The sequence below is a fragment of the Anomaloglossus baeobatrachus genome, chromosome 4 (assembly GCF_048569485.1).
Source record: "Anomaloglossus baeobatrachus isolate aAnoBae1 chromosome 4, aAnoBae1.hap1, whole genome shotgun sequence".
In the NCBI taxonomy this organism is placed as follows: Eukaryota; Metazoa; Chordata; class Amphibia; order Anura; family Aromobatidae; genus Anomaloglossus; species Anomaloglossus baeobatrachus.
The window spans coordinates 365,936,008-365,947,032 of NC_134356.1; the positions used below are offsets into that span (position 1 = coordinate 365,936,008).

An 11,025-nucleotide genomic window follows, 5' to 3' on the forward strand; every position below is an offset into this window, starting at 1 on the left:
TTGTATCATCAGGGACAGGGCCCTGCATCTAAAGGTACTCTGTGTCCCCATGGGGACGGTGCATGGAGCGCTTGTCTCACAGACGCTGCAGCTGCTGCTGGTTTTGTGACGACCGGGACTTCCGCGCCGACCGCGCCTGTTTGTCGGCCGCGGTATTAAATTTAGTCCCCGGCTTCATGCGGCCTAGTACCATAACTCCCGCCCCCGGGCCTGCCAGTCAGGGGTAAGGGCGGGACGGTCGACCTGACGTCGGCAGTGAGGGCTGGAGCATACTTTAGGTTTCCTCCCCCCCCTCACTGATCACTGTGGGGCACCAGATTCCCGCACTTTTCTAGTCGCCGCCCACGGCTCCCTCCTCCCCTGAGAGCTCCGGCAGCCATTTTTACAACAACATTCTGCCGGTGGAGGATTTCAGGAACGAGCCCTGCAGCTCTGGGAGACCCAAGGCAGGGAATCTGGTGGACACACACCGCTTTGGGCGGTCGGTAAGCCACACCGGTCACCCGGTGCTGGTCCCCCTAGGGTGCCGAAGTATATATATATATATTTGTATATATTTTCTCTGTTCGGCTGAGTTGTTTTGCTTTTGGCAATATACCCTCAGTGATCACTCTCCTAGGAGACAACAGCATGTCGTCCACAAGGAGCAAGGACGCTAAGGCAAAGGGTTATTTTGCAACCTGTACCTCTTGTGCGGCTATGTTACCTGCAGGTTCCACCTACCCTCACTGTGAGCAATGCTCGGTCCCGCCTGCTTCCCCTGTCCAGGTGGCAGGGACAGAGTTTGCAGTTTTTGCTGAGAAACTCTCTGAGTCGCTTTCACAATCCATGGCTCAGTCTATGGACAAATGGTCTGCTAAGCTACTAGCAGCCTTGCAGTCCAGATCGGTCCTTACACAGGCCCCGGGCACTGTTGGATCATCACCTCCAGGCCCCTCTCGGTCTGCGCCGCAGGTGCTCCCGGGGTGGCCCCTAGGTCTCACGTGGAGGACTCCGGCACGGACCACAGTCCCAGACCGGCTAAGCGGGCTCGCTGGGAATATTCCCCGACTTCCTCACGCTGCTCGGGGTCTCAGCTTGAGGACTCTCTGGAGGATGAGGCGGACGTCGCAACTCAGGGCTCTGATCCTGACGTTGCTCTCAATCTTGATACACCTGAAGGGGACGCCATAGTAAATAACCTTATAGCGTCCATCAACCAGGTGCTAGATCTTTCTCCCCCAACTCCACCTATAGAGGAGTCGGCTTTGCAGCAGGAGAAACACCAGTTTAGGTTTCCCAAACGTACACGGAGTGCGTTTTTCGATCACTCTAACTTCAGAGATGCTGTCCAAAAGCACAGAGCTTTTCCGGACAAGCGCTTTACTAAGCGCCTTAATGACACACGTTACCCCTTCCCCTCTGACGTAGTTAAGGGTTGGGCTCAATGTCCCAAGGTGGATCCTCCAGTCTCTAGACTGGCGGCTAGATCTGTAGTATCAGTTGCAGATGGCTCATCGCTCAAGGATGCCACTGACAGGCAGATAGAGCTCCTGGTGAAATCCATCTATGAAGCCACAGGCGCGTCTTTTGCCCCGGCCTTTGCAGCCGTGTGGGCACTCCAAGCTATCTCAGCTTGTCTGTCTGAGATTAATGCGGTCACACGTACCTCTGCTCCGCAAGTTGCGTCTTTGACTTCTCAGGCGTCGGCTTTTTCGTCCTACGCCATGAACGCCGTCCTGGACTCTGCTAGCCGTACAGCGGTAGCATCCGCTAATTCGGTGGCAGTCCGCAGGGCCATGTGGCTACGCGAATGGAAGGCAGACTCTGCTTCCAAGAAGTTCTTAACCAGTTTGCCGTTTTCTGGCGACCGATTGTTTGGCGAGCGATTGGATGAAATTATTAAGGAATCCAAGGGAAAGGACTCGTCCTTACCCCAGTCCAAACCGAAGAGACCTCAGCTACGGATGTCTCACGGTTACAGGATAGAGTTCAGCTCTCGTCCTCCGACTCGTTTCTTCAGAACATCTCCGCCCCCATCGGGCCGGCGCACTTTTTCAGGCTGTGGGCGTCCTGAAGTCAGAGGGAGTGGTGAAACCCCGTTCCCCCTCAGGAACATGGTCACGGTTTCTACTCCAGCTTGTTCGTGGTGCCAAAGAAGGACGGATCATTCCGTCCCGTTCTGGACCTCAAACTGCTCAACAGGCATGTGAGCACCAGAAGGTTTCGGATGGAATCTCTCCGCTCGGTCATCGCTTCGATGTCACAATGAGACTTCCTAGCATCAATCGACATCAAGGATGCTTATCTCCATGTGCCGATCGCACCCGAGCATCAACGCTTCCTGCGTTTCGCCATCGGGGACGAACACCTTCAGTTCGTGGCACTGCCTTTCGGCCTGGCGACAGCCCAACGGGTCTTCACCAAGGTCATGGCATCCGTTGTGGCGGCCCTACACTCTCAGGGCCACTCGGTGATCCCTTACTTAGACGATCTAGTCAGGGCACCCTCCCGGGTGGCGTGTCAACACAGCCTGACCGTCGCTCTGGAGACTCCAGCGGTTCGGGTGGATCATCAATTTCCCAAAGTCCAAGTTGACACCGACCCAATCACTGACTTACCTCGGGATGGAGTTTCCTACTCTCTCAGCGATAGTCAAGCTACCGCTGGACAAACCGCTTTCGCTGCAGACAGGGGCGCAATCTCTTCTTCGGGGCCAGTCACACCCCTTGAGGCGCCTCATGCACTTCCTGGGGAAGATGGTGGCAGCAATGGAGGCAGTCCCCTTCGCGCAGTTTCATCTGCGCCCACTCCAATGGGACATTCTCCGCAAATGGGACAGGAGGTCGACGTCCCTCGACAGGAACTTCTCTTTCCCTTGCAGCCAAAACCTCTCTTCAGTGGTGGCTTCTTCCCACTTCTCTGTCGCAGGGAAAGTCCTTCCTGCCCCCATCCTGGGCTGTGGTCACGACGGACGCGAGTCTGTCAGGGTGGGGAGCGGTTTTTCTCCACCACAGGGCTCAGGGAACCTGGACTCCGGCAGAGTCCTCCCTTCAGATCAATGTTCTGGAGATAAGGGCAGTGTATCTAGCCCTAAAGGCATTCCATCGGTGGCTGGAGGGCAGGCAGATCCGCATACAGTCGGACAACGCCACGGCGGTAGCGTACATCACCCACCAGGGCGGCACGCGCAGCCGTCAAGCCTTCCAGGAAGTCCGGCGGATTCTGCTGTGGGCGGAGGCCACAGCCTCCACCATCTCCGCAGTTCACATCCCGGGCGTAGAAAACTGGGAAGCAGACTTTCTCAGTCGTCAGGGCATGGATGCGGGGGAATGGTCTCTTCACCCAGACGTGTTTAGAGAGATCTGTCGCCGCTGGGGAACGCCGGACGTCGATCTCATGGCGTCACGGCACAACAACAAAGTCCCGGCATTCATGGCACGGTCTCAAGATCACAGAGCTCTGGCGGCGGACGCATTAGTTCAGGATTGGTCGCAGTTTCGACTGCCTTATGTATTTCCCCCTAAGGCGATGCTGCCCAGAGTGCTGCGCAAAATCAGGTCCGACTGTCGTCGCGCCAATCTCGTCGCTCCAGATTGGCCGAGGCGGTTGTGGTACCCGGATCTGTGGCATCTCACGGTGGGTCAACCGTGGGCGCTCCCAGACCGCCCAGACTTGCTGTCACAAGGGCCGTTTTTCCATCTGAATTCTGTGGCCCTCAACCTGACTGTGTGGCCATTGAGTCCTGGCTCCTAGCGTTCTCAGGGTTATCTCAAGATGTCATTGCCACCATGAGACAGGCTAGGAAACCAACGTCCGCCAAGATCTATCACAGGTCTTGGAGGATCATCTTATCCTGGTGCTCTGATAATGGTTTTGCTCCCTGGCCTTTTGCCTTACCCACTTTTCTTTCATTCCTTCAATCCAGAATGGACAAGGGTTTGTCTCTCGGCTCTCTCAAGGGACAAGTATCGGCGCTATCCGTATTTTTCAAGAGCGTTTAGCCAGGCTTCCGCAGGTCCGCAAGTTCCTGCAGGGAGTTTGCCACATAGTCCCACCTTACAAGCGTCCGCTGGGACCTTAACAAGGTGCTAACGGCTCTTCAGAAACCACCTTTCGAGCCGCTGCGGGATGTCTCTTTATCACGTCTTTCGCAGAAGGTGGCATTTCTAGTGGCAGTTACATCGCTCCGTAGAGTGTCGGAGCTGGCAGCGCTGTCATGCAAAGCACCCTTCCTGGTTTTTCACCAGGATAAGGTGGTTCTGCGTCCTGTTCCGGAATTTCTCCCTAAGGTGGCATCTCCTTTTCATCTCAATCAGGATATCTCCTTACCTTCATTTTGCCCTAATCCGGTTCACCAATGTGAAAAGGATTTGCACTCATTAGATCTGGTGAGAGCACTCCGGTTCTACGTGGCTCGCACGGCGCCCCTGCGCCGTTCTGATGCGCTCTTTGTCCTTGTCGCTGGCCAGCGTAAGGGTTCGCAGGCTTCCAAGTCAACCTTGGCTCGGTGGATCAAGGAACCGATTCTTGAAGCCTGCCGTTCTTCTGGGCTTCCGCTTCCTTTGGGGCTGAAAGCCCATTCTACCAGAGCCGTGGGTGTGTCCTGGGCATTGCGGCACCGGGCTACGGCTCAGCAGGTGTGTCAGGCAGCGACGTGGTCTAGTCTGCACACTTTCACGAAACACTATCAGGTGCATACCTATGCTTCGGCAGACGCCAGTCTGGTAGGCGAGTCCTTCAGGCGGCGGTTGCCCACCTATAAGAGGGGGCTGTTTCGGCTCTTTTTATTGAGGTATTCTTTTACCCACCCATGGACTGCTTTTGGACGTCCCAATTGTCTGGGTCTCTCAATGGAGCGACAAAGAAGAAGGGAATTTTGTTTACTTACCATAAATTCCTTTTCTTCTAGCTCCTATTGGGAGACCCAGCACCCGCCCCTGTTCCCTTCGGGCTGTTTGTTCTTTTATGTACACATGTTGTTCATGTTGAATCGTTTCTTTTGGTTCATGGTTTTCAGTTCTCCGAACATCCTTCGGATTGAATTTACCTTAGACCAATTTATAAGTTTCCTCCTTCCTGCTTTTGCACCAAAACTGAGGAGCCCGTGATGCACGAGAGGGTGTATAGGCAGAGGGGAGGGGTTACACTTTTTAAAGTGTAATACTTTGTGTGGCCTCCGGAGGCAGAAGCTATACACCCAATTGTCTGGGTCTCCCAATACGAGCTAGAAGAAAAGGAATTTACGGTAAGTAAACAAAATTCCCTTCTTTGCCAACAGATCTCTGCAGGAACTGTTCCAATGGATTATTACAGGACATGTGAACCTTATTCTGCAATGGAACATGTCTGTCTTTCTTATTTTTTTTTTATTTATTTTTTTTTTCTAGACAAGGGAAGTGTAAAGAATGTTGTGCTAGTGTTAGGATGCCGTTCATCACCACATAAAGGTAAATGTCTGTTTTATGAACCATTTATTCCCTTTTATTGTTTAACATTAAGATAAAATAATAGGATGCTTTTATTGGTTTTACCTTTTAAAGAGCCTTTAGGTCATGATAAGACTTTGTTAGGCCTAAGACACACGGCGAGAAAAACGGTGCGAGTGGAGTGCGATAAAACATTGCATTCCACTCGGACCAATTCTAGCCTGTGTGTCAGCACACATGAGCGATTATTTTCTCAGCCCTAATCGGACCGAGAAAACAAAAGCAGCATGCTGCGGGTGTAATGCGAGACTCTTTCTCTCGCACCCATTCAAGTGAATGGGGCAAGAGAAATATCGCACTGCACTCGCATTACACTGTTGTACTGCGAGTGCAGTGCGAGAATGGCAATAGCTGGCTACGGAGGAGAGAGGGAGATAAATCTCTCCCTCCCTACAGTCCTTAGTACTATAACGATCCGTAATCACCTCACACTGATCAGAGATCTAATATGTGAATCTATATATAAAATGCAGAAAATGTGTGTCTTGAAGGGGGGAGATTTTGTGTTTTTAATGTTTGCAGTATTTTTAGTCTGGTGTTAAAGATGGGCCATGCAAAATTTCACTCAAATCAAGTGAAAACTTTAGTTTTGTATTCAAAGGCCTACACCACAGATTCTCGGTATATGGGATTTTGTGGTAATGTTTAATACAATTCTAGACATTTGACATGTTTTCCGGTATTTCAGAGATGCAGTCATTTCTTTCTGCGTGGGATATGAACCTTCCTCATGAGGTCCAAAACCTTAAGAAGCATAATGAAATAAGACAGGAACTAGCAGAGAAAGCAAGAGGATTATCACTAGACTGAAAGACAGTGGTAAGTGATTATAGAAAAGTATATACTGTATAAGTCATTCAGCGGTCCAATATGCCTTACATTCACATAGCCTGTAACTACTCAAAGAGGCGTAAAGACTAGAGCTGAGCGGATTGCTGATAATCCGGGACCGGCGGATCCGTCGTGGGTTGTGAAAGAAGTCCAGATCCGAACCAATGTAAGTCAATGGGGAGCGAATCCGGGTGGGGGGAGAGAGATCGTAGAGCCGGATTCCCGGGACCCTGAAACCGCGCGGATCCAGGCTTTTACAGTTCGGGTCCGCTCAACACTAGTAAAGACCCTAACAGGAGAAGCATGACTAAGACCACACATAAAGTCAGCAACTTAATAAATAAAAACATCTAAAAAGTACAGTACAAGGAATCCATACAAGGTTAAGAGCCTGACCAAAGGAAAAATTGGCAGGGCAGCAAGGAGGACCCAAAGGATGACTCTATGTAGATGGGCATGTAGGAAGTAAGGATGAGTAAGTGAATGAAGTATATAAAAATAAAGCAAAGGAGCACTAGTCAAAGGTGAACGATATAAGTAATAATAAGATAAAAGGGTGTGTTTGTAAGTGTATATATTTTATTATACAGTGGTTCCAGCTATGATCAATAAGCATAAATGAAAATATTAATGCAGGATATCTAGCATATATAAATTTAGACTGGAATTACACACAGCAGAGAAAAGCCAGAGTGGTGCAGAACTGATAGTAAATGCTGCAAAGAGTGTAAGGTGATATTCATTTACGTGGAAAAATTAGGATCTGAGCTGATTCAGGTACTTTTTTAATCTCGACATGGTTATATTACCACAATCAAAAAGATTAAATGTTCTTTTATTAAAAATTATGTCACCAGGCTGCCCAAATTTAATCCCTTTCTGACATATGATGTACTATGTCATATACCAGGTTCCCCATCTTTGATGCAAGCTCAGGAGCTGAGCATGCATCATTTCCAGTAGACACTGTATGCACAGCCTGTATCATCTTCTGACAGCAGCAAGTGGAGCTGAGCGCTGCCTGTTACTAATTCCTTTAATACCACTATTAATATGTGTCAGCAGCTTTTACATTGCACAGTCTGGAGAAGCAACATTCCATATGCCCATTGACTTCCCACAACACGATGGTGGCATGTTAATGGGTTGTCGTAAATCAAAAAATTCCATGGAGCCTCTGTTAGGAGTCTCGACACAGAAACTAGCCAGATATCCCTCCGGGAAGGACCTAGCCAAGGAGTGGCTATTTTTAGGAGACCACCATAACCACCATATTAAGTGGCCCTTTTAGTCAATATCCAACTCTTTGACAAGTTTAAAGATATGACAAGGGGAGTACCAAGGTCAGGGGGCAATGCACCTAGGATTTCACTGTATTGAGCGCCCCCGTTGGCTGCTGGCAGTGTGTTCTCTGGCTGGTCTCCTCGAGATCAGTGATTGATCCCAGGGGGCAATGCACCTAGGATTTCACTGTGTTGAGCGCCCTCGTTGGCTGCTGGCAGTGATTTTTCTCTGGCTGGTCTCCCTGAGATCAGTGATTGTTTTGTCTAATGGGTTGTCGTAGCAGTCGAGGTCTGCCATGGCTGTGCCCCTATGAAGTCTAGCCTGTGGCTGATGTTCATATGAGACCATGATTTTTACTATATACTGCAATATTGTATTATGCACCTCATTTGTCATCTCCCCTGCAGATAAAGGCTGAATTATTCATGAATTATTATAAGACCACTCTGCCTGCTGTTGTTAACCTTTTAAATGCCGCTGTCAATCTCTTGACAGCGGCATTCAAGGTGCGCTGGCAGGGAGATGCGCTCTTCTGTGCCCTCATATGGCTTTATCGACAGAAAAATAAAAGTTATGGATCTTTAAATAAGCGGAATTAAAAATGAAAGGGGAAACTTGAGAGGGAAGTGTTATACGGCTTGTCTGGTGAAAATAAGTTATCACTTATTCACGGGATAGGTGATAACTTATTGATTGTGGGGGGGTAAGATTCAGCAGAAGGGGACACCCTTCTAGAATGGAGCAGCAGTGCGCTTTCTTTATTGCTGCTGCTTTATTTTCCTATGGTGCAGCTAAGCGCTGTGCTTGGCTTTCTCCAGCAGCCCGATAGAGAATGAATGGAGTGATGGTCGGGTATGTGCACTGCAGCTCCATTTTAATAGGGATAAGTGCCCTGCCGGGGGTAAAAGAAAAACCAAAAACCAAAGTTCTCTGTCAATCCATGCGGGTCCCAGATAGGTCATGACTTGTTTTCACCAAACAACCCCATTAAATGATACCTTGTCAGGTGGCTGCTTTGTTCAATAGAATGGGGCTGAAGTATTATACACTTTTTCTGTTTTTAATAAAATAGTAATTTATAACCAAAATAACACGTTTACTTACAGTTTTATGGTCACTAGTTATATCAAATGTTTTCTCTTTTATCAGTAGAATTACAATTCACCATTGATGCACCTATCAACGTCTTTGCCTTTGATGAGAGCCTTGACATGACTGCATGCTACCCTCTACTGCTCCTGGAGAGCTACTGTGTACGGACACAAAAACACTGGTCATCACATTGAATATTGTGCACTTCAGTGTCTTTTCATAATGTATACATCTTCAGATTGATTTATTTTATATATACATTATTTTATGCATGTACAATATGTATGTAAATATCAATATATACTTCTGATATATTCTCCAGATATTTTTTTATATTTCATTGTGCAGTTTTAGTGCATTTTATGTATGAAAATAAAAAAATAGCTGTTACTTTGTGAAAAATGTATTTTTGGTTGGGAATAAACTATATCTTTATAAATTTACCTCGATTTGAGTTTTGTATCTTTTGTTTTTTTTTACTTTTGTAAGTTGGTTATCTAACCTACAACTTAAAGAGAATCTGCACCAGGTAATCTGAGAGCAGCCTCATGTAGGACAGAGACCCTGATTTCAGCGATGTTTTGCTTACTGGCCTACTTACTGTAGTTTTGATGCAATCACTTTTAGCAGCAGGAGATTATGATTAGAGGACTAGTTAACCTGCTGCCATGTAGTCCTCCATGTTCATGCGCGCTGTATAACCTCGCCCTCACCACTCATTGACTACTTTCTGCTAGTGTACAGTGTACACAGAAAGCTGTCAATCATTGGTGTGCTCAGCATTCATAGTACTTTTTGATCCACAGCAATTAAAACAGTGATTTTAGCACAACTGCAGCAAGCAGCCCAATAAGTTTCACATTGCTGGAATCCGGGTCCTTACTAGTGATGAGCAGACTCACAGATAACCAGGACCAGTGGACCTAAAGCTGGTGTCACACTAAGCGACAGCGACAACGACGTCGCTGTTACGTCACCATTTTCGGTGACGTAACAGCGACCTTGTAAGTCGCTGTTATGATCGCTGCTTAGCTGTCAAACACAGCAGAAGCAGCGATCATAACGTCGCTGTACTACATGTGCAGAGAGCAGGGAGCCGCGCTTAGCGCTGGCTCCTTGCTCTCCTAGGTACAGTACACATCGGGTTAATTAACCCGATGTGTGCTGCAGCTACATGTCACAGTGCAGAGAGCAGGGAGCCGCGCGCACTGCTTAGCGCTGGCTCCTTGCTCTCCTTGCTACAGTATACATCGGGTTAATTACCCGATGTGTACTGCAGCCACATGTCACAGTGCAGGAGCCGACGTCTGGCAGCAAGAGCGGAGGCCGGTAACGAAGGTAAATATCGGGTAACTAGGGAAAGGTCTTCCCTTGGTTACCCGATGTTTACGCTGGTTACAGCTTACCGCAGCTGCCAGACGCCGGCTCCTGCTCCCTCTGCTCGCTTCATTTCTTCGCTCTCTCGCTGTCACACACAGCGATGTGTGTGTCACAGCGGGAGAGTGACGACCAAAAAATGAAGCTGGACATTCAGCAACGACCGGCGACCTTACAGCAGGGGCCAGGTCGTTGCTGGATGTCACACACAGCGACAGCGACGGGACATCGCTGCAACGTCACAGAAAATGGTGACGTAGCAGCGACGTCGTTGTCGTCGTCGTTATGTGTGACACCAGCTTAACCGGATTGTAAAAAAAAAATCTGCTTCTGGCCCAGAATTGATCCCCCGATATCTGTCCGGACGCCGGTCCACATATAAGACTATGGGGACCAGAATCTGGTGATTAAAAATGGTTGTAGAAGGGATACGGGAATAGGAGTAGGCCGCCTATTACTCATTCATATGCACTGCTTTCCCAGCCCACTGGCATCTGTGATTGGTTGTAGTCAGACGCGTCTCCACCCTTAATGGCAGCTGACTGCTTCCAATCACAGACGCTGCATGCGTCTAGCATAGTATAAAAATAAAAATTGTTGTAGGGTTCCCCCATATTATGATACCAGCACACACAGATAAAGTTTCTTGTTTTATGCTGGGGGCTTCCAATAACCATGGGTCTCCCCACCCCAAGAATACCAGCTCCCAGCTGTTGGGCTTTATCATGGTTTGGTATCAAAATTGTAGGGACCGCATGCTGTTTTTTTAAGTTTATATTTAAATAATTGAAAAAAAAAGTTCCTTGCGGTTCCTCTTATTTTGATGCACAGCCAAGATAAGCGCACGGCTGGGGGCTGCAGCCTATAGTCATATGCTTTATCTGTGCTGGTATCATAATATGGGGGGACCCTATACATAGTTACATAGGTTGAAAAAAGACCTAAGTCCATCTAGTTCAACCTTCCTCCACCA

The 11,025-nt window shown here is 48.5% G+C and overlaps 1 protein-coding gene across 1 annotated transcript in view; it reads left to right on the forward strand.

The window, feature by feature from the left end:
* Window positions 1-9,090, forward strand: part of LRRK2 (leucine rich repeat kinase 2) — a 200,790-nt gene extending 191,700 nt beyond the window's left edge. Inside the window, 3 exon segments of the mRNA XM_075345138.1 lie at window positions 5,370-5,429; window positions 6,157-6,287; window positions 8,733-9,090. Coding sequence (XP_075201253.1) covers window positions 5,370-5,429; window positions 6,157-6,278 — 182 coding nt within the window. The 3' untranslated portion in view covers window positions 6,279-6,287; window positions 8,733-9,090.
* The last annotated feature ends 1,935 nt before the right edge of the window (window positions 9,091-11,025 follow it).